This window comes from Bubalus bubalis, chromosome 3, assembly GCF_019923935.1.
Source record: "Bubalus bubalis isolate 160015118507 breed Murrah chromosome 3, NDDB_SH_1, whole genome shotgun sequence".
NCBI classification, from domain to species: Eukaryota; Metazoa; Chordata; class Mammalia; order Artiodactyla; family Bovidae; genus Bubalus; species Bubalus bubalis.
In genome coordinates, this window is record NC_059159.1 from 21036454 (window position 1) to 21059543 (window position 23090).

General features: G+C 46.7%; 2 protein-coding genes across 2 annotated transcripts; one reads left to right on the plus strand and one right to left on the minus strand.

Moving 5' to 3' along the window:
* Positions 1-134: 134 nt before the first annotated feature.
* Positions 135-12734, minus strand: KLHL10 (kelch like family member 10). Its single transcript, XM_006055775.4, has 5 exons — positions 12441-12734; positions 3184-3673; positions 1182-1799; positions 744-893; positions 135-535 (listed from the first exon to the last, which is right to left on the minus strand). Exons 1-5 carry the CDS (start codon positions 12632-12634, stop codon positions 161-163), a joined length of 1827 nt encoding a protein of 608 aa, XP_006055837.1. The 5' UTR covers positions 12635-12734; the 3' UTR covers positions 135-160.
* Positions 12735-13528: 794 nt separating this feature from the next.
* Positions 13529-21712, plus strand: NT5C3B (5'-nucleotidase, cytosolic IIIB). The gene is made up of 9 exons (XM_006055776.4): positions 13529-13633; positions 13857-13955; positions 14559-14628; positions 14715-14761; positions 17201-17286; positions 17792-17881; positions 18904-19066; positions 20181-20381; positions 21194-21712. Exons 1-9 carry the CDS (start codon positions 13622-13624, stop codon positions 21326-21328), a joined length of 903 nt encoding a protein of 300 aa, XP_006055838.1. The 5' UTR covers positions 13529-13621; the 3' UTR covers positions 21329-21712.
* The last annotated feature ends 1378 nt before the right edge of the window (positions 21713-23090 follow it).

Genomic DNA, 23090 nt, shown 5'->3' on the forward strand with positions numbered 1-23090 from the left:
ATTGCTTCCTTCTTCCCCTAGTACTCCCTTCCGTCATCCAACCCTTGGCTCCCTTAAGTTGAACATTTTCCAGTACTCTTACAAGTTTAAACACTGCATTTATTTTAAAAAAGAATTAATTCTTATTGCTTAGACTTTTTATTAGCTAATATGAAGAGGCTTATACAGGTAGGGTACTTGTCGAGGCAGAGTACTTTACTTCATCTCGCAGTGCTAGTCCTGTGAAGTTGTCCCGTCTAGCTGCATATTCCCCAACGTTGGCCAGCCCTGGTACCACACAGCAGCTCAGAGCACTGCGGTATATACTCATGTCATGAGCATCATACCACTCGTCAGTCTTCTCATCATAGCACTCAACATTAAAGGTGGTGGTAAAGCCATTAAAACCACCCACCACAAACAAGAGGTCGTCTACCACCTCGATGCCAAAATTGCTACGAGGATTAAACATAGTTGGGATTGTGCGCCAAGTGTTAGCCACTGGGCTGTAGGCTTCTGCACTCCTAAGTCGATTAGCTCCGTCAAAGCCGCCTACCTGTGGACAGCAGAGGAAACACAACTGGCTGTTAACCGTCGCTTCTGTGCACTGAGGATCCCTCCTTGCTGGGGACCCGTGATTTCATACCTCCCTCTTCCACTATCTTCCGTGGATAAGAAGCTTTCAGATACTTCCCACTGGTAGTGTAAACCTATTTGCTAATAGAAAACCTAGGCTATCAGTTTGTTGTGGGAAAGAAACTCACCGCATATACGTGTTCTCCATAAGCAATTACACCTATCCCACTCCTCCTGCTTCTCATGGGTGCTATGACTGTCCACTGATTACTCTCAGCGTTGTACACTTCTGCTGTAAACAGGCATTCGTTCCCGTTAAACCCACCACATATGTAGACCTGTGTGAAGACAGTTCCAGGATGAGTAAAATTGTTACTTCTGGGGGGTAGAAGGAAAGAGGGTGTATATGATGGTGGCTGGGGGCCGAGGACACTTCAGATGCCAGTCTGCAGTGTGAGTTTTTTCCACATGTGCACACATTGCTTTTTAATAGGTAAAAGATGGTTACAAAGGGCCACTTAGTCATTGGATGCAGGGGTTAGTATTGCAAGGTGAATACCGCCACTTCTGTTTTCCATCCACCTCAAAAAACAAAGCATTATTTCCGCCTTCCCCGGGGGTCTCACCTTTCCGTAGAGTGTTGTAGCACTCGCATCACTCCTCTGCTCATGCATGGGGGCAATGAGTGTCCACTGGTTGGTCTCTGGCTCATAACGTTCAGCAGTGTTGAGACGCACGTAGCCATCAAAGCCTCCCATGGCGTAAATAAAATTGCTGAGGACTGTCACACTGACGTAGCAACGCCTGGAGTGCATTGGGGCCACCTGGTGCCAGGTTTTCTTGACTGGGTCAAAACGCTTAACACTATTGAAATAGTCCACACTATCGAACCCCCCAATGATATAAACATAGCCTTTCAAATAGGCTGCCCCATGGTAGGCACGAGGACTCTCCTCCTCACAAGTGACATTCACCCATCTGTCTGCCCGAGCATCATATGCCTCAATGGCATTGGTGGGGCTCCCACCACTCCAGCCACCAATTGCAAATAGGATGGCATAGGGCAAGCGGGGCCTGGTGAGCGGGTTGGTGAAATCAGAATTAGAAGGTCCATTCATATTTAGGTCATACATGGCCTTCAGGGCATTAATGATGACTGGCTTGCATTCCTCACTGTCTTTGACATAGTCATTCATTTTAACATTGTTCATGAAATATTCAGCATGCATTAGGGCCAGGCGGACCTAAGAAGGAAATACAGAAAGTCATTCAGATGAGGCGAGGTGTCTGAAAAACCCATGTCCTTAAGCCCACAACTTCACAGCCTCCACTGAATGCACTAGGGTCATGTTTTATTTTTGTAACTTACATGTGGATGCTGAGAATGAGTGAGATAGAAGCCACCTCAAGTGGTCACAGGGCTAGTCCATTCCTTGGCCCCTGGACAGGACTTTTAGACCAGAAAAAGCTGTGGTCCTTGTTCAGTGATTGGATATCTATGTCTCTCTATATAAAGTAACATGAATTAGCACCAGATGGTTACAATTGAGTGCAATGCTCGTTACCTGGTTTCTAGTCTAACTCCTGTTTTGGTTGGGGAAACTCACAGAAGGAAAGAGGTAAAAGGAAGACCTTTTAGAATTCTTTTGAAGACCTGCTTTCTCCTTCCCCCACTATCAGAATTTTGGTCAAAGAGAAAATAATTGGGGCAGAAGGAACTAGCCATACCAGGGGCGAAGAAAGCTTTAAAATTCCAGAGAATGGCAGGGGATGCCTTCTACATATGTACATCTATAAGTGACTGCGTGCTATATCATTTCAGTTGTGTCCAACTCTTTGTGACCCTATGGACCGGAGCCCACCAGGCTCCTCTGTCTGTGGGATTGTCCAGGCAAGAATATTGGAGTGGGTTGCCATGCCCTCATCCAAGGGATCTTCCCAACCCAGGGATCAAACCCAAGTCTCTTACATCTCCTGCATTGGCAGGCCGGTTCTTTACCACTAGTGCCACCTGAGAAGTCCACATATATAAGTATATATTTATATATATGTTATATATAAATATAACGACAACTCTGGCATCTGTCAAACGTCTGAGTGTAGTCCTTGGGACAATCCCTCTGGGATTAATGAATCAAAAGTGAGCAATTAAGGGAATTCCCTGGTAGTCCAGTAGTTAGGACTCCAAGTGAACCTCCATGCTAGGGGCATGGCTTTGATCCCTGGGCACGGAACTGACTCAGTTGGTAAAGAATCCCCCTGCAATGCAGGAGACCCCCATTTGATTCCTGGGTCGGGAAGATCCGCTGGAGAAGGGACAGGCTACCCCTCCAGTATTCTTGGGCTTCCCTTGTGGCTCAGCTGGTAAAGAATCCGCCTGCAATGTGAGAGACCTGGAGTTGATCCCTGGGTTGGGAAGATCCCCTGGAGAAGGGAACGGCTACCCACTCCAGTATTCTGGCCTGGAGAATTCCATGAACTGTATAGTCCATGGGGTCGCAAAGAGTCGGACACGACTGAGCGACTTTCACTTCACTTCGTGGAACTAAGATCCCACAAGTCACATGGCTCAGCCAGAAAAAAAAGAGTGAACAATTAAAGCATCCCACAAAAAAATAACTAAATGACCTTGGGAAGCAAAACTGAAATATGCTGCTTCCTATTTTGGGGGTCATGAGAAATCCATTTTAAAATGGCCTCAAATACAGCATCTTCTTGTTTGACGTTGAGCTCATCTTTCTCAATGATATCCTTAAGTTCAGTGACTGAGAGCTCTAAAAACTCTGCTGAGACTTTAACCATCTCCTCAAAGTTGTGCAGTATGAACATGTAGGCTTTCTGCCTCAGCTCAGGGCAGTAGTAGTAGTCCGTGAACTTGCAGATGCCGATACAGTTATCCAAGCACAGCTCCGACTTGAGGAACTCACAGCAACCCCTGACAATACCCATGATGTTAAACTGGTCTGCAGCAGCCAAGAGTTTCTCCACGTTATCCGGTGTGATGGGGACCGTCCGGGTGTATGCGTATTCGATAATCAGCTTCATCATGTCGGGGGAAATGCCAGGGATGTTGTATATTTTCTTTTCAGTGTTGTTCCAGCCACTTGTAAACAAAGCTCTGGAAGAGAGACAAAAACTAGCAGTCACTGAAATATTTCTCTCCAGTCTGCCATGTTTTCCCCGCCCCCCCCGCCCCCCGAACCCCAACCTTTTCTTGTGGAGAGTTTGGACATTTTCCAAATAGCACACAGTATATTGGAAATACATTGGTGTGAGGTAAGAGGGAGGAGAGTAGGCTTTATATAGTGGTCAAAAGAACCTTTCCAAGATCTTTGGTCACTTTTATTCCTATTTTCATGATCAGTAGCCCTTTTCCCCATTTTAGGGATGGAGAAATTGAGATCTACAGCTGGTAGTATGACCCAGGTCTTTTCTGTTTCAGCCCATCGTCCATCAAACTCTACCCCAATTAAAGAAATTAAACTTGAGCAAATACACTTTTAAAACAAGTATTATTCATATCCAGAATCTGATCACTTCGCACCACTCCTGTTGCTACCTTCTTAGTCTGAGCCACCGCCATCTCTTTCCTCGATTATTGCGAATAAACCCCCTAACTCAGCAGTCCTCAACCTTTTTGGGACCATGCACCAGTTTTGTGGAAAACAATTTTTCCATAGACTGGGAGGTAGGGATGGTTTCAGGATGATTCTCATAAGGAGCCTGCAACCTAGATCCCTCGCATGCATAGTTCACAGTAGGGTTCACGCTCCTGTGAGAATCTAATGCTGCCACTTATCTCACAGGAGGTGGAGCTCAGGCAGTCGTGAGAGTGATGAGCACTGGCTGTAAATACAGGTGAAGCTTCACCGGCCTGCCACTCACCTCCTGTTGTGCAGCCTGGTTCCTAATAGGCTGGTATCAGTCTGTGACCTGGAGGTTGGGGACCCCTGCCCTAACTGATCTCTCTGCTTCTGCCCTTGACATCTCCAGAGTTTACAGTCTTATCCCAGCCCCCAGAGTGATCCTTATGAGTTTATGCTCCTCTTCCACTCAGAAACTTCCACTGGCTTCCCTTGTTATTTACAGAGTAAAATATGAAATCCTTACCAGGGACTACAAAAGACCCCTGAGATCTGGACCATGAATACCTCTCTAATCATATTTCCTCTTGCCTTCCTTCTCACCTTATTCCAGCCCTGCTGGCCTTGCTTTCCTTGAATACACCAGAGATGCTTCCATCTTGGGTCCTTTGCATTTTGCTTTCTACTCAGCCTGGAAGGCTCCCCGCCACCCCCCTGCCCCAGACTTCCGTATTTTCTAAGACTTCACCCCCTGGAAGTCTTTCCTCAAATGTCACTTTGTCAGCAAAATGGTAATCCTATTTAAAATAACCACTCCCTGTCTTCTTTTTCCCTAGCAATTATGATCAGATATATATTTTATTAAATGCCTATTACCCCTATTTGAAGGTAAACTTAATGAGAACAGGAATATTTATGTGTTTTCTTTTTTTCCAGTACCTGTCACAAAATAGGCACTCAATAAGAAATTATTGAATGAATAAATGACCACTATTCCACAATTATTTATTGGGTCCTTTCTAAATAGCTAGGTACTTTTCTAGGTGTTGCAGAAGTCCCTGCCCTAATATATTTTTGCATCCTTTTTCTAAGAAGTTTAAGGAAATATGGGCTCAGAGATCAAATTCTCTATCAAAGAAGTCTGCAAACCTATAGCCTCTGGGCCAAATTCAACCCAACTCCTCTATTTTTGTCCTGCCCAAGAGTTAAGAATTTTTTTACATTTTTAAATTGGGGAAAATATTGTGACACCTGGAAATTATAATAAATTCAAATTTTGATAATAAAATAATTTTATTGGAACACAGCCATGTTCTTTCAGTTAGAATTGTCCATGGCTATTTTCCAGTTCTCCTTGATCTCTTCTGCTTCTACTAGGTCTCTACTTTCTCTATCCTTTATTGTGCCCATCTTTGGGTGAAATGTTCCCTTGGTATTTCCAATTTTCCTAAAGAGAGCTCTAGTCTTTCCCCTTCTGTTGTTTTCCTCTATATCTTTGCATTGTTCGTTGAAGAAGGCCTTCTTGTCTCTCCTTGCTATTCTGAAACTCTGCGTTTAGTTGGGTGTACCTTTCCCTTCCTCTCTTGCTTTTTCACTTCTCTTCTTTCTGCAGCTATTTGTGAGGACTTCTCAGGTAACCACTTTGCCTTCTTGCTTTTCTTTGGGATGGCTTTGTTTGCTGCCTCCTGTACAATATTACATACCTCTGTCCACACTTCTTCAGGCACACTGTTTACTAGATCTAATCCCTCGAATCTATTCATCACCTCCAATGATATTCATAGGGGATTTGATTCAAGTCGTACCTGGCTGGCCTAGTGGTTTTCCCCGCTTTCTTTAGTTTAAGCCTGAATTTTGTTATGAGAAGCTGATAGTCTGAGCGACAGTCAGTTCCAAGTCTTGTTTTTGCTGACTGTATACAGCTTCTCTGTCTTTGACTGCAAAGAGTGTAATCAATTTGATTTCGGTATTGACCATTTGGTGATGTCCATGTGTAAAGTCGTCTCTTGTGTTGTTGCAAAAGGGTGTTTGCTATGACCAGTGCATTCTCTTGGCAGAATTCTGTTAGCCTTTGCCCTGCTTCATTTTGTATTCCAAGGTCAAACTTGCCTGTTACTTGCCTGTTAGGTTTTCTTGAATTCCTACTTTTGCATTCCAATCCCCAGTGATGAATAGAACATCTGTTTTTGGTGTTAGTTCTAGGAGGTCTTCTATGTCTTCACAGAAGTGATCAACTTCAGCTTCTTTGGCATCTGTGGTTGGGGCATGGACTTGAATTACTGTGATGTTGAAATGGTTTGCCTTGGAAATGAACCGAGATCATTCTGTCATTTTTGATGTAGCATCCAAGTACTGCATTTCACACTCTTTTGTTGACTATGAGGGCTACTCCATTTATTCTATTGGATTCTTGCCTGCAGTACTAGATATAATGGTCCAACCAAATTAAATGACTACTGATGGAAGTAAAGTCTGATGCTGTAAAGAACAATATTGCATAGGAACCTGCAATGTTAAGTCCATGAATCAAGATAAATTAGAAGTGGTCAAACAGGAGATGGCAAGAGTGAACACTGACATTTTAGGAATTGGTAAACTAAAATGGACTGGAATGGGCGAATTTAATTTAGATGACCATTATATCTACTTTTGTGGGCAAGAATCCCTTAGGAGAAATAGAGTAGCCCTCATAGTCAACAAAAGAGTCTGAAATGCAGTACTTGGGTGCAGTCTCAAAAATTACAGAATGATCTCTGTTCGTTTTCAAGGCAAACCATTCATTATCACAGTAATCCAAGTCTATGCCCCAACGACTAATGCTGAAGAAGGTAAAGTTGAATGGTTCTATGAATACCTACAAGACCTTCTAGAACTAATGCCAAAAAAAGATGTCCTTTTCATCATATGGGACTGGAATGCAAAAGTAGCAAGTAAAGAGATACCTGGAGTAACAAGAAAATTTGGCCTTGGAGTACAGAATGAAGCAGGGCAAAGGCTAACAGAGTTTTGCCAAGAGAATGCACTGGTCATAGCAAACACCCTCTTCCAACAATACCAGAGAAGACTCTGCACATGAACATCACTAGTTGGTCAATATCAAAATAAGATTGATTATATTCTTTGCAGCTAAAGATGGAGAAGCTCTATACAATCAGCATAAACAAGACTGGGAGCTGACTGTGGCTCAGATCATGAACACTTTATTGCAAAATTCAGACTTAAATTGAAGAAAGTAGGGAAAACCACTGAGCCATTCATGTGTGACCTAAATCAAATCCCTTATGATTATACAGTGGAAGTGACAAGTAGATTCAAGGGATTAGATCTGATAGACAGAGTACCTGAAGAACTATGGACGGAGGTTGGTGACATTGTACAGGAGGCAGTGGTCAAGACCATCTCCAAGAAAAAGAAATGCAAAAATGCAAAATGGTTGCCTGAGGAGGCCTTACAAATAGATTAAACAAGAAGAGAAGTGAAAGGCAAAGGAGAAAAGGAAATACATACCCATTTGAATGCAGAGTTCCAAAGAATAACAAGGAGAGATAAGAAAACCTTCAGTGATCAATGCAAAGAAATAGAGGAAAACAATAGAATGGGAAAGACTAGAGATCTCTTCAAGAAAATTAGAGATACCAAGGGAACATTTCATGTAAAGGTGGGCGCAATAAAGGACAGAAATGGTATGGGCCTAACAGCAGAAGTTATTAAGAAAAGGTGGCAAGTATACACAGAAGAACTATACAAAAAAGATCTTAATGACCCAGATAACCACGATGGTGTGATCACTCACCTAGAGCCAGACATCCTGGAATGTGAAGTCAAGTCCGCCTTAGAAAGCATCACTATGAACAAAGCTAGTGGAGGTGATGGAATTCCAGTTGAGCTATTTCAAATCCTAAAAGATGATGCTGTGAAAGTGCTGCACTCAATATGCCAGCAAATTTGGAAAACTCAGCAGAGGCCACAGGACTGGAAAAAGTCAATTTTCATTCCAATCCCCAAGAAAGGCAATGCCATAATGTTCAGACTACCGCACAATTGCAGTCATCTCGCATGCTAGCAAAGTAAAGCTCAAAATTCTCCAAGCCAGGCTTCAACAGTATGTGAACCGAGAACTTCCAGATGTTCAAGCTGGATTTAGAAAAGGCAGAAGAACCAGAGATCAAATTGCCAATATGTTGGATCATCGAAAAAGCAAGAGAGTTCCAGAAAAGCATCTACTTCTGCTTTATTGACTACGCCAAAGCCTTTGACTGTGTGGATCACAACAAACTGGAAAATTCTTCAAAAGATGGGAATACCAGACCACCTTACCTGCCTCCTAAGAAATCTGTATGCAGGTCAAAAAGCAACAGTTAGAACTGGACATGGAACAATGGACTGGTTCCATATTGGGAAAGGAGTACGTCAAGGATACCCTGCTTATTTAACTTATATGCAAAGTACATCATGTGAAATGTTGGGCTGGATGAAGCACAAACTGGAATCAAGATTGCCAGGAGAAATATCAATAACCTCAGATACGTGGATGACACCACCCTTACAGCAGAAAGCAAAGAAGTACTAAAACGCCTCTTGATGAAGGTGAAAGAGGAGAGTGAAAAACCTGGCTTAAAACTCAGCATTCAAAAAACTAAGATCATGGCATCTGGTCCCACCACTTTATGGCAAATAGATGGGGAAACAGTGGAAACAGTGACAGACTTTATTTTGGGGGGCTCCAAAATCACTGCAAATGGTGACTGCAGCCATGAAATTAAAAGATGTTTGCTCCTTGGAAGAAAAGCTATGACCACCTAGCTGCTGCTGCTAAGTCGCTTCAGTCGTGTCCAACTCTGAAAGCATATTAAAAAGCAGAGACATTACTTTGCCAACAAAGGTCCATCTATTCAAAGCTATGGTTTTTCCAGTAGTCATATATGGATGTGAGAACTGGACTATAAAGAAAGCTGAGCACCGAAGAATTGATGCTTTTGAACTGTGGTGTTGGAGAAGACTCTTGAGAGTGCCTTGGTCAGCAAGGAAATCAAACCAGTTGATCCTAAAGGAAGTCCTGAATATTCATTGGAAGGACTGATGCTGAAGCTGAAACTCCAATACTTTGGCCACCTGATGCAAAGAACTGATTTATTGGAAAAGACCCTGATACTGGGAAAGACTGAAGTCAGGAGGAGAAGGGGACAACAGAGGATGAGATGGTTGGATGGCATCACCAACTTGATGGACATGAGTTTGAACAAGCTCTGGGAGTAGGTGATAGACAGGGAAGCCTGGCATGCTAAAGTCCGTGGGGTCACAAAGAGTTGGACACGACTGAGCGACTGAACTGAAGTGAAATTAAATTCACCCATTTCTGTATATTTTAGTCCACTGATTCCTAAAATATTGATGTTTATTCTTACCATCTCCTGCTTGACCATGTCCAATTTACCTTGATTTATGGACCTAACATTCCAGGTTCCTATGCAATACTGTTCTTTGCAGCATTGGATTTTACTTTCATCACCAAACACATCCATAACTGAGCGTCATTTCCCATTTGGCCCAGCTGCTTCATTCTTTCTGGGGCTATTAGTAGTTGTCCTTCACTCTTCCCAGTAGCATATTGGACACCTTCCAACCTGGGGACTCATCTTTCAGTGTCATATCTTTTTGTCTTTTTATACATTTCATGGGGTTCTCATGGCAAGTATACTGGGGTGGTTTGCCATTCCCTTGTTTAGTCAGAACTCTCCACTGTGACCCGTCCGTCTCGAGTGGCCCTACATGGCATGGCTCATAGCTTCATTGAGTTATGCAAGTCCTTTTACCACAGAAAGGTATCCAGAGTCAGACCTTCTGGAGTGTGAAGTCAAGTGGGCCTTAGAAAGCATTGCTGTCGGTAAGGCTAGTGGGACTTCCCTGGTGGTCCAGAGGTTAAGAATCTGCTTGCCAATGCAAGAGACACAGGTTCAATCACTGGTCCAGGAAGATTCCACATATCGCAGAGTATTTAAGCCTGTGTGCCATAGCTACAGAGCCTGAGCTTTGCAATGAGAAGCTTGTGAACTGCAACTAGAGAGTAGCCCCCACTCTCCACAACTAGAGAAAGCCCACGCACAGCAATGAAAACCCAGAAAAGTCAAAAGTAAAAATATAAATTATTAAAAATAAATAAATAAAGCTAGTCAATGTGATGGAATTCCAGTAGAGCCATTTAAAAATCCTAAAAGATGATGCTATCAAAGTGCTGCACTCAATACGTCAGCAAATCTGGAAAACCCACTAATGGCCACAGCACTGGAAAAGGTCAATCCTCATCCCAATTCCCAAGAAGGGCAGTACTAAAGAATGTTCAAACCACCAGACAATTGCACTCATCTCTCGTGCTAATAAGGTTATGCTCAAAATCCTGCATGCTAGATTTCAGCATCACATGAACCGAGAACTTTCAGATGTCCAAGTTGGGTTTAGAAAAGGCAGAGGAACCAGAAATCAAATTGCCAACATTCATTGGATCACAGAGAAAGCAAGGGAATTCCAGAAAAACATCTACCTCTGTTTCATCGACCACATTAAAGCCTTTGACTGTGTGGTCATAACAAACTGTGGAAAACTCTCAAAGAGATGGGGATACCAGACCATCTTACCTGTCCCCTGAGAAACCTGTATGTGGGTCAAGAAGCAACAGTTAGAACCCTGTGTGGAACAACTGACTGGTTCAGGATTGAGGAAGGAATATGATACAGCTGTTTGCTGTCACCCTGTTAATTTAACTTACATGCTGAGCAGTTCTTGAGAAATGTCAGGCTGGATGAGTTACAAGCTGGAATCAAGATTGGCAGGAGAAACATCAACAACCTAGATACGTGGATGATAACACTCTAATGGCAGAAAGTGAAGAGGAACTAAAGAACCTCTTGAGGGTAAGGGAGGAGAGTAAAAAAAGCCGGCTTAAAACTAAATATTAAAAAAACTAAGATTATGGCATCCAGCCCCATCACTTCATGGCAAATACAAGGGGAAACGGTGGAAGCAGTGACAGATTTCCTCTTCTTGGGCTCTAAAATCACTGTGGATGGTGACTGCAGCCATGAAATCAGAAGACAATTGCTTCTTGGCAGGAAAGCTGTGACAAACTTAGTGTGTTGAAAAGCAAAGACATTGCTTTGCCAACAAAGGTCTATATATTCACAGCTATGGTCTTTCCAGTAATCATGTATGGTGGTGAGAGCTGGACCATAAAGTAGGCAGAGCACCGAAGAATTGTTGTCTTCGAACAGTGGTGCTGGAGAAGACTCTTGAGAGCCCCTTGGACAGCAAGTCCATCTTAAAGGAAATCAACCCTGAATATTCATTGGAAGGACTGATGCTGAAGCTGAAGCTCCAATATGTTGGTCACCTGATGCAAACAGCTGACTCATTGGAAAAGACCCTGATGCTGGGAAAGATTGAGGGCAGAAGGAGAAGAGGGCATCAGAGGATGAGATGGCTGTATGACATCACCGATACCATGCACATGAACTTGGGCGTACTCTGGGAGATGGTGAGGGACAGGGAGGCCTGGCGTGCTGCAGTCCATGGGGTCATGAAGAGTCAGACACAACTGGGCGACTGAACAACAACAAAACATGGCTGCTATCGCGCTGAAAGCAGAGTGGAGTAGTTGGGACAAAGACTGTGTGGCCTGCAAAAGTCCACTTAAAATATGCACTATTCGACCTTTTTGTATACCTTGCTCTAGGTTTACATGAATGAGAATTTTTAGGTGGGACACTCTTACCATATCTTCATTGGAATTGAGAACTCAAATATTTTCAGCTCATAAGCAAGATAGCTCTTTACCTTCCTGATTACAACACTTTTGGCTCAAACTTCCTTTTATTTCTGATAAATATTTCCTGGGTTCTTTCCCTTCACCCCGCTTCCCACCCTCTCTATCCTTGTTAATTTATCACCCTGCCTGAAACAGTCTCAGGGGCTTAAGGGGTAGCTGAGGTGGCACTGTTACCTAGGTTTAAGTAGGAAATCCAGTACAGGTGTCCTACTATCCCAAAGGTTGGGGTGGGTGCAAATCAAAGAAAAAAAAAGCACCTGACCCACCAACAGCTGGTTGAAGTTCAGTTGAAAACCAGAGAGGCTCCAGCCCTGATTGGGCCTCTTCAGAGGCCTGTCTACAAAGAAGCCAGTCTACAGAAGCCCAGGGCTTTGACAGGATCCCTAAACTTAAGATCATGGGGTGGGAAACATGAAATGAACCAAAATGTCTCAGAATGAGCCCAGTTCCCCCTTTGGCTTAGTTCAGCAACCCTGTTATACCTAAAGTAGGAACTGCAGCTACAGAGGATGTTCTTGTGGGCATTGAACTCAAAGCCATTGACCTTGATGACCACGTCGCAGAGCTTGCCCTCTAGCCTAAGCTCGTTGAAGATCTCACAGGTCATCGCACTCATCTTCCTCTCCATGTGAGGCTGGTGGAACCGTGTGGAGGCCGCCGCGCTCTCCATCTCCATGGCACCCTGGGATCAGCGGAGAGAGGCTGCTCTCCTAGGGTGTCGGGGAGGATTGTGGGGGGGCCCCTTTAGCCAGCTGTCGCTCCTTTTCCCTACTACATCTTTCATATAGGGCCCATCAGGCAGTCCAGGTTCCAGAATCCTGGGGCCGCAGTGAGGTCACTCTCAGGATTGTGTTCTCAGGTTCTGGAACTCTCTCGTGTCCCTGTCCTTCTTCCTTCTCCCCTGCCCCAAGGCACCACTCAGGTTGAAGACCACCCCACACCTTCCGCAACCAGAAGACCAGGGCCCCGTGACCACCAGCACCACCATATCAGAGTTCTGTTTCACTCTAACTCCTGTGGCCTACTTCAGGTGTTCAGTTGGGCATCTCTGTAGCATCCATCTACCTTCTTCTACAGCCCAGCACTTGACTCCCAGACAGAGTTCTGGGAAGCTAAGTCAGAGAAGGAAGAAGGAAGAAGTAAAGCTGATGGATGAGCTTTCATTCTGGTCCACCTGTCCAGGGCCTTCCTGCCCTCTGGACGTGAGTCACCCATCTTCTGTGATGAGCGAGTCCAGAGAAGGAAGCACCTTCCAGCTGTTCAACAGAACTCACTTATGTCTCCTTCACATCCCTTCCCTTCCTGCAGCCTTTTGATCATGCAAACTGTAAGCCTGGAAATGACCACTCTGGTCAGGGTTTTTGCTCTACAAGGAATGGCACCCACGTACCCTCCACCTCTTGGGACCCTCCCCGTCCTCAACACAGGGCTCTCAAGCAGGGTCTGCACGTGCACAGCGCCGCGCGGCCCTCCAGAGGCCGCCTGCCTCTGCAGACCCTGCACCGAACCCACCGCCTCTGGGCTCGAAGCCGGCACCCCAACCCCACCCCGCCCCCGGATCCGCCCCCCGCCCCCGGATCCGCCCCGGTCGGAAGCGGCGCCTGCGCAGTGCAGGCGCGGGGGCGGTCGTTGTGTCCACGCCGCCAACCGGCCCGCGAGCGCAATGGCGGAGGAGGTGAGGTGGGAGCAGGAGACCGGCGTGGGGCTGACCCCGAACCCCCGGGCGCTCCGCGACCCCCAGCAGGCCGTCTGGGCCCTGCCGCGCCAGTGCGGCCCGTAGACGCCCAGGCCTTGCCAGAGGCCCCGCTCGCCCCCTGCGCCCCCGGCCCGGCTTCGCGGGGCTCCCTTTGGGCCCTGCGCGGTGCTGGAATCAGCGGTTCTCTCGGGTTTCGGGACAGGTGAGCACCCTGATGAAGGCCACGGTCCTGATGCGGCAGCCCGGACGGGTGCAGGAGATCGTGGGCGCCCTCCGCAAGGGCGGGGGAGACCGCTTACAGGTATCGCGGGGGGCAAAGTCGGGGCCGCTGGGCGGGATGCGGGTGGCTGGGGAGGTGGCCTGCCCTGGGCGCCTTACCGCGTTGCTGCAGACACGTGCAGGTAAGCCTTCAGCCTTTAGAAATAGCCAGGGACTTGAGGGCAAGCCTGTTTTGCCTTGGAGGAGAGCCCACCTGTCCGAGAACCTAGATTTCAATGTTCTCAAATTTCTTTAGACAGAAAGCACCCCACACCAGGCCTCCGGGTCTTGTTGTCCTTACTAGCTGAGGTTGGTGGGCTCCCGAAGAAGGTGCAGATGTGGAGATGAGCCAGAAGGAGGAGGCATCTTAAGAGAAGCCAGGGCATTGAGATGGGTGCTATTGAAAGGGTAGAAGAAGTCCTGATTTTGCAGTCCCCATCCCCACCCTCCACGAAACTGGATGTTCTCTGAGTTGGCACAGGTACTAACTAGAATTAGTTCTTCCTTCCCTCTCCAGTTGTTCCTAACTCCCCCAGGACTGTGTCTGCAGGCTGGGCATAGAGCTGTTTGGCTTTCCGTATTCATATTGATGCAGGGCTACACCGGAAGGTGCCTGTCTAGGCATCATCTCTCTTTTGCATTTCAGGTCATTTCTGATTTTGACATGACCTTGAGCAGGTTTGCATATAATGGAAAACGATGCCCTTCTTCTTACAGTAAGTCACACACAAGCTTGCTTTATTGGACTTGACAGGATGATGGCTTCTAAGGCACAAGTAAAAGGAGTTCTGTGTTTTTGCAGACATTCTGGATAACAGCAAGATCATCAGTGAGGAGTGCCGGAAAGAGGTGGGTTACTCCCTTCTTTGCTCAGAAACGGCTGGCATATACGGCATCCAGTGGTTCTTGTTAGGACCAAAGATTCCAGGGTTGAGACCGTAGAAGGTTAATTTTTTAAAAAAAATTGTTGTTGTGCTCAGGTGGACCTAGTCTTTGTGTGTGTGTGTGTGTGTGTGTGTGTGTGTGTGGCTTGTGGAATCGTAGGGGTCCTTGACTAGGGATTGAACAGGGCCCTTGGCAATGAAAGGGAGGCGTTTTAACCACTGGGCCACCAGGGAATTCCCAGGTGGACTTAGTCTTATACACTGAGATAGCTTTTCCTTATTGGCCAAGACATGTGATAATGAATGGTTGGAATATGCTTACTGCTAGCTATGGAACTTACAGGAGATGTTTTACTGCCTCCATTTAACAGATGGGGAAACAGAGACTTGGAGAGGTTTGAACAACTTAACTCAAAGTCACATAGCAAGATGCAGAGCTTGGTTTTCCCATAGATCTGATTCTGTTCCCAAACTCTTTTTAACTGTATTATGCTATTTCCTTGACAGTATAAATTTTCTTGGTGCGTTAGCAGTTACCAAGAAAGACTTCTGAATTAATGTCTGTGTATGAAACTCCCCATTTCCATAAGATGCATACAGATAATATAAGGTGATCCCTGTAGCCTTGGAGTTCATTTTACTTTGTTCCACGTTCTTCCCATCAATGTCCTCTGTGCCGGAGCAGAGCTGTGCTAACTGTTCATTTCTTTGCTGAGCTCTTTCTTCTAAGTAACTGTATCATTTAGTTCCACTTGATTATGAAGTTCACCCAGTTGTGTACTAAGCAGTTTGTTGGCCGGCCATGGTTGGTCAGCTCTTCCAGTACTCTGCATGATTACTGGTTATTAGGATGGGCAGTGAATTATAGATAGCCTTTCTATTTCTACATCTGTGTCTCTGGAAATGCCATTTGTAGCTTAAGGTAGAGTCTGGCTCTACCACTGATCACCTTTGGGAAGTCACTCTTCTTGGTCCCTCACATCCCCGATCATAGCAACTTCCAGGGAGCTTCATTCACAAATAAAAGGTTTGTGTGCCCTCTCTAGGATGAAGAAGCTAGAGAAAACTAGGATTTCTGGTGTTGATGTTTTTCTGAAGAAATTCATAAGGCAAAATTTATGTAAAGAAATATTTTTTATTTTTAAAAATTTATATTCTGTTGAGTTCTGTTTTACTTTCAGAAGAATGTTCTCACATTCAAATAATTAAGAATCTTTAATACATTTTAGGGGCTTCCTGTCTTTGAATTTAACCCTCCTTTGGACTGATGGTCGGGGACTCCATTTGATCTCATAATATTCCAAGACCATGCACGTATTAAAATTATAATTCTTCACTCTGTCCATTCCTATTTTTATTGGGCACTGTTACTGACTGAACCATGTGACGCATGATCCCTGAAGCAGCCTCCTTAAAGTCTAGAGGGTCCAGGCATGTGGAAGGTGACCTTAGCCAGAGGAGGCACATGGAGATGCTCCCGGTGAGGTTGTCCACCCGACATTGGCAGCGCAGTGGTTATCCCTGAACATACTACAGTGTTCTAGCTCCACTAGAGCATGTTTTTTTACCAGATCTATCTAAATTGCCCGGCTTTTAAAGATTTAAGTGCAACTCGTAGTACTTAAATCTTTAAAAGCAGGGCAGTTGGGGTTCCCTAGTGGCTCAGACAGTTAAGAATCTGCCTGCAGTGCAGGAGACCTGAGTTCGATCCCTGGGTCAGGAAGATGACCCTGGAGAAGGGAATGCCTACCCACTCTTGCATTCTTGCCTGGAGAATTCCGTGGACAGAGGAGCCTGGCAGGCTACGGTCCGTGGAGTCACCAAGAGTTGAACACGACTGAGCAACTACCACTACGATTACTACTTCACTTGCAAAAGAAACAGTCTTTGTGAAAGCAGTAGTTTGATGTGTTTGTTTTCTTTCTTTTTCTGACATAGCATTAAAATGAGTCCCAAACCACTAAAATGAAACGTGTTTTTATCCATGTGCTCCCCTGCCTCTAAGTTATCTTGCCTACTTCCTAAGAAAGCATACCACGTTTTAGGAAATACAGCATTAACTCAGTTCTTACTGATTAAGTGCTGATGCCTGGGCTAATTTATAACAACAACAACGGCAACAAAATTCTAGATGTACCTCATTACAAAGCCTCTTTGTGTTGTTGATGCCTAGACCTCAGTCTTTGGGGCGGGGAGGGGGGGTGGGGTGGGGTGGGGGGGGGTGGGGTGGGGCGGGGGCTGGAATACAGAAGGATGCCCAGCTCTGAAGCTCCTGTGACTCCCTTATATGAATTGCATCTTCTGGGTGACTGGTGCTTTTTTTTTCTCATGTGGGACTGTAGGACTCTGCTGGGGAAAACTTGATGTAGACTGATGACTTTTCTCTTCATTTTGGATGTCACAGCTCAAAGTGCTTTTTCACCATTATTACCCAATCGAGATTGACCCACACCGGACCATCAAAGAGAAGTTACCTCACATGGTAGAATGGTAAGCGCCAGTAGTGGTGAATGATGGCTTGGTCTGGCTTTGAAATCAGATGCAGGTTACTGAATGCTCAACCGAATGCCACACTCCCAGCTATTAGAACAGATTGTCCAGACACAGACAGGTCACTCATGGCTGCTGCTGGATGAAGTAGGGGGCTCACTGAGAGTCCTTGGAGTAAACTAGAAGCCCCTTAGTTTGGGGGATAAGCCCCTTAGTGCTTTGGGGCAATAACCCGCCTCAGAAAAACCAGTATCACTGGACAGAGCCCCAGAGAAAGGGTTCAGAAGAACTTTGGCATCAGCAGCAGCTCACCCAGCTGTGGTCTGTAGTGTTGCTGTCTCGCCCCCCTCCTTTAGGGACAACCAGGGTCCTGCAGGAAGTGGCTCCGAGGAAAAGGATGAGGCCTCCACTGCCAGCACTTCCAAAGGGGATTCAGGCCCACAATGGGAAAGGGCATTTTACTTCGTGGTCTGAGTTTAGGGTTTTGTGGGGTGTCTCTCTCCAGGTGGACCAAAGCGCATGACCTCCTGTGTCAACAGAAGATTCAGAAGTTTCAGATAGCCCAGGTGGTAAGAGAGTCCAACGCAATGCTCAGGTGAGCTGCCTGCTCCGGAAAATGCTTCTGCCAGACTGGAATGGGTTTGCTCACAAAGCGAGGCTCGAAGGGAGTTGAAGAGGAGTTAGTTGCTGGAAGAGTCAGAAAGGACCTAGCACCATGAGTAGCTACATGAGGAGAAGGTCTTGCTTTTCCTCTCTGGACTCAGCCAGAGAATTTTCTATCCTTGGGTGTGTCCGAAGACACATTCTGCTGGTAACGGATGTGGTGAAGATGCTCCGTCTTCCAGAACAAACGTGTCTTGGTAATATTTCCCAGTGGTAAAAAGACTTATGGGATCCCCATGGTAACTGGTGTTCTTTATCCAGATATGGGAATCGGCTGGCCTGGGACCCTTGATCATCGGTGGCCTTCAGAGCTCAGCTCTCTCTGCTGGAGCGTTCTTTACCAGAGGAGGGATGGGGGCACGTATAGGAAAAAGTCAGCACGGGTGCCTTCCCTCAAGGATTGTGCACGGGGAGGTTGGGGGTGCTCTCCACTGAAGCCACCCTAGGAGAGCCACCTGGTTGTATTTTGCTCAGGCAAAATCATCTAGAAACAAACAAGCAAATGTGTTTATATGATTTATGTGAAGTTCAGGGACAGGGAAAGCAAATCAATGGTGATGTGAAGTCAAAATGGGGATGGTGGCATCAACTGGGAAGGGACATGAGGGAACCTTGACCTGGTAGGTATCACATGTATGTATACATTTTGTAAATATTAATTGAGCTGAACACTTAATGATTAGTGCACTTTAATGATTTATTCTATGTATTTTATACCTCAATTTAAAATATTTTAGAGGGACTTAACTGGTAGTCCAGTGGTTAAGACTCCAAGCTCTCCGTGCAGGAGCACAGGTTCAATCCCTAGTCAGGGAACTAAGATCTCGCATACAGAGCAGTGCAGCCCAAGAGAAAAAAAAAAGTTTAAAGAAAATTTTTACAGATGTAACCCAAATAGAAAATAAAGGGCAGTAGCAGAGGCGATGCAGTTTAGAACCATTCATCTGGTTTCAGGGATGGATACAAGACATTCTTCAACACCCTCTCGCAGAACAACATTCCCCTTTTCATCTTTTCTGCGGGCATTGGGGATGTCCTGGAAGAAATGATCCGGCAGAGGAAAGTGTTCCACCCCAACATCCACATCATGTCTAACTACATGGAGTTTGATGAAGATGTGAGCTGCATCTCATTAGGGCTGGGGCTGGAAGAAGGATGGGGACTGCCGGCCAGTGTGCTTCACCCTGAATGTTAACTGGGATGGGGGGCAGGAGGAGGGAGGGGAAGGCATGCTGGCTTCGTTGCCCTTGGCAGCTATTTATTTTTTAACGCGGCTAGAGACAGTTGCTTTTGAAAGACCCCTTCTTGGGTGTCTGGCTGACAGTGGTCTGTCTGCTGGGGAAGACCTAGTTTAGGGCTCAGCCAGGCCCTGTGTCACTGTCATGGGTCATGTGCCATCCTAGGTACTCAGGGGCATGGACTTGGACTTGCTTTGCTTGAGCCAGAGGTGGGCTACACTGACTCACCCATGTTCTGACTTCTTCCCCTTAAGACCAAGGCTGGAATGTTCGTCCCTTTGACTTGTGGTTAGAGTGCAGCCCACAGCTGAGGTTAGCACACATGTAGCCTGGGCAATGCTTGTATCCCAGCTTCTTGCTTCCCCCAGAGCAGGTGATCTACAATATCTGATGGCCTCTGTTAGTTTAAACCAGGGGCTGGAAACATTTTTTTGGAATTCCCTGGTTGTCCTGTGCTTCCACTTCTGAGGCCTGGATTCAGTCACCAGTTGGGGAACTAAGATCTCCTAAGCTGTGTGGCATGGCCAAAAAGAACCCAACCAAACAAAAAATCCTTTTCCTATAAAAGAACAGATAGTAAATATCTTCCTAGGATCATTCACAACTACCCTGTCACACAAAAAAGCAGCCATTGAGAAGACGTAAACAAATGGGCCTATAAATTAAGTTCCAGTAGACCTTGGAGAAGGAAATGCAACCTACTCCAACATTCTTGCCTAGAGAATTCCAGGGACAGAGGAGCCTGGCGGGCTATAGTCCATAGGGTCACACAGGCAGATGCGACTGAACAACTAACACACACAGAACTTAATTTACAAAAATAGTCCAAATCTGGCCCACGAGCCCCAGCTTGCTGACCCTAGTTTGGACTGCAGTGAAGTGTTGGCATTATCTGTGGCTTTCAGGATTCTGTTTCTTCCGTGGCAGACTGGAAAACCAGCCCTCGATGGGTCCCTGTAGCCCTTCTGTCTGTCTCTCGTCTTGACTACTTAGGGCTTCCTAAAGGGATTCAAGGGCCAGCTCATCCACACCTACAACAAGAACAGCTCTGTGTTCGAGAACTCCGATTACTTCCAGCAGCTTCAGGGCAAAACAAACATCCTCCTGCTGGGAGACTCCATGGGGGACCTTACAATGGCTGATGGGGTTCCTGGCGTGGAGAACATTCTCAAGATTGGCTTCCTAAATGACAAGGTAGGTATGAGACCCGGGCTCTTCATGGCTGGCTCCTTCATTCCTGTTATGGGATACACACTGTGTGAAGTATTAGCGGCACAGAGGTCAGACACAAGCCATAGTCTCCTAGGAAACAAGAGGTACCCAGTGGTCAGAGCTGTGTGCACAGCACAGGGCATGATCTGGAGGTCAGAGCACATCATCAGAGCTCACGCTTACAAGTGCTCACTTTGTGCCAGGAACATAAGACCAGCTAATCTGTATAGTCATACTTTGAGGTGTAGTGACTGTTTTACCTTTTCATAAGTGTGGAAACTGAGGCAGGGGGATTTAGTAACTTGCCCAAGGTGACATAGTTTAGAAAGTGGTTGGGCTGATCACCAGTCCTCCTAAATCTTACCTATAAGGGCATGATTGAGATGGGGGATGTTGGTATTCAAGATGTGGGTTTATAATTTAGAGAAGGAAAACGTAGAAACAGACAAGATGTTAGTGGATGAAACCAGGGTCGTAGAGGGGCACAGTATGGCATCAGACTTGGCCAGCAGCTGTGGAAGGCTTTTGAAAATTCAGTTCTCATAGGTTAGAGGTAACATCTGGTTTTTTGTCTCTTAATCCTTGTGACCTTCCTTTTGACACTGACCCAGGGGTTAATTGTGGCAGCCTGCACCCACGGCCATGTGTGTCTCCAAAGGACAGGGCCCGGTAACCCTGAACTCCTTTTGGGGAGTCGTGGCTTGAAGGCCCTCCTCCCCTGCCCCTGGTGCGCAACAGCGGTTTGGGCAGAGGGCAGGGCCCTGGGGGACTCTTGCTCTCTGCTCCCCGGGCAGGTGGAGGAGCGGCGGGAGCGCTACATGGACTCATATGACATCGTGCTGGAGAGGGACGAGACGCTGGACGTGGTCAATGGGCTGCTGCAGCACATCCTGCAGCAGGGTGACTGGACAGAGATGCAGGGCTCCTGAACGCAGGCGGGGCCTGCCAGCTGCAGTGAGGAGGGGCCTTCCCGGAAGGCCGCTCTGCTCTGAGCTCTGCTCCTGTGCGTGCAGAGTCCTCCAGAGAACATTCCGGGCTGCCAGTGGCCGGGAGCCGCTGGCTCACACCCCTCCCTCCTCCTCTCCCCGGCTCCATGGTTTTGTGTTCTCCAGTGTCTCAAGGGAGCCCTGCCAGAAGGGAGGACAGTGAAAGCTATTCCAGGTGAACTGCGGACCTACGCGGTGTTAGCAGTTTAGGAATCAGCTGGTCCAGGGAATCTTTTTTTCCAGAATTTTTTAACATGGGAAGCTGTTCTTAAACAAGTCAAAGTCTAATATGTGAAACAGATCAAAAATAAAAAAAAAGGAAAAACAGCTGAACTGATTTTGGGGTCTGGGGTGGAGCAGCAGAGCCTGTACCTCTTGGCTCCAAGATGCTGGGATCTCCAAGACCATGGAACACAGTTTGAAAACCACTGAATTCGCCCAGGAGACCCTCTGAGCACAGCTAGCACAGCCAGGTGTGTCTGTGGGGGCCGGGGGAGGGGCGCAGGCAGGGTTGGGAGGATATGTTTCTGACCTAAAATGGTTTGACTTGATTCTCATGCAGCAGTTAAACTTGAGATTCTGTGGGGTCAGCTGCATCTGGCCAGCACTGCAGAACCCCGTCTTTATGGATTTCCTAAAGTGATCCATGTGAGTGTGGGTTTTCCCAGGTACCCCTGGCTCCTGTCCTTCGTCCTCGTCCGGGGCCACTGAAACAGGTGACTTCCAGGGAGTTGAGTCTGGGGAACTGACAGTGCTCTGGGCAGAGTCAACTTCATTCCCTCACCCGCCTGCCCAGCTGCTGGAAAGTCGTGTTTTATCTGCTGCTCTTAAAGGAAAGTAATGGGAGTGTTGACTGAAAGCTGGCTGCATGCTCCCAGAAGCCACAGGTGCTGTTTCATCCTCACGGTGACCCTGCAGGAGTGCAGGTCCATTTAGGAAGGACCAGTCCTTTGCCCAAAGGCTAGAGCTGGGAGCTCGAGCAGGCTTGCAGCATTTCTGACAGAGCCCGCCCTTGCTTGTGCATCACGCTCCCTCCACGCCAGCTTAATCAGGCTGTCCTGTCAGGCTTGGGAGAGGGTGGTTACGCTAAGGCTGGGTCTGTCAACCCTGAGGTGCGATCTGGATGCTCTGGGACCAGGGAATATCAGTCACTGCAGCCGTGGGGAGCAGCTTCTCTCTCTTGGAGGGTCTTGGGGGAGAACTCAGTGCTTGTGGGTTTTGTGGGGGCAGTTCAGGGTGTGAGTCCAGGCTGGTCATTTTCTCTCCCATGCACCTCACCCCCTCCTTAGATGGCTAGGGTCATCTCTCTTACTGGCCAGAGTTCAGCCAAGCAGATGAGGACAGATGGCCTGACTGATGGCTGAAGGGACTCCTTCCTCAACATGAGAGGTTTTGTCCAGTGGCTAAGACTCCACGTCCCCAATGCAGGGAGCCTAGGTTCAGTCCCTGGTCAGGGAACTAGGTCCCACCACATGCTGCAACTACGAGTTCACATGCCACCGTTAAGCCGCACAGCAGCCAAAAAAAAAAAAAAGACACAAGGTTTGAACTCATTTACCTTTCTGACGAGAGGAAGAGGCATCAGGCAGGTGGGAACAGCTGGCAGCCAGGAGGAGGGAGAGGTGGGAATATTGTATGAGAACTGATCTATGTGAAAGGAGAATCCAAACTGTGGTTTGTTTAAATCGCTGAGCTTTGTACATCG

Bases quoted from the DNA above. Each gene is read 5' to 3' on its own strand.
- KLHL10 (XM_006055775.4), bottom strand. From the start codon at position 12,634: ATGGAGATGGAGAGCGCGGCGGCCTCCACACGGTTCCACCAGCCTCAC. The intron at 1,800-3,183 runs GTCATTTAGTTA...TTTCCTTCTTAG, and splicing joins TTTCAGTTTTGCTTCCCAAG to GTCCGCCTGGCCCTAATGCA. The intron at 536-743 runs GTGAGTTTCTTT...TGCTGTCCACAG, and splicing joins ATGGAGAACACGTATATGCG to GTAGGCGGCTTTGACGGAGC.
- NT5C3B (XM_006055776.4), top strand. The intron at 14,629-14,714 runs GTAAGTCACACA...GTGTTTTTGCAG, and splicing joins ACGATGCCCTTCTTCTTACA to ACATTCTGGATAACAGCAAG. The intron at 20,382-21,193 runs GTAGGTATGAGA...CTCCCCGGGCAG, and splicing joins TTGGCTTCCTAAATGACAAG to GTGGAGGAGCGGCGGGAGCG.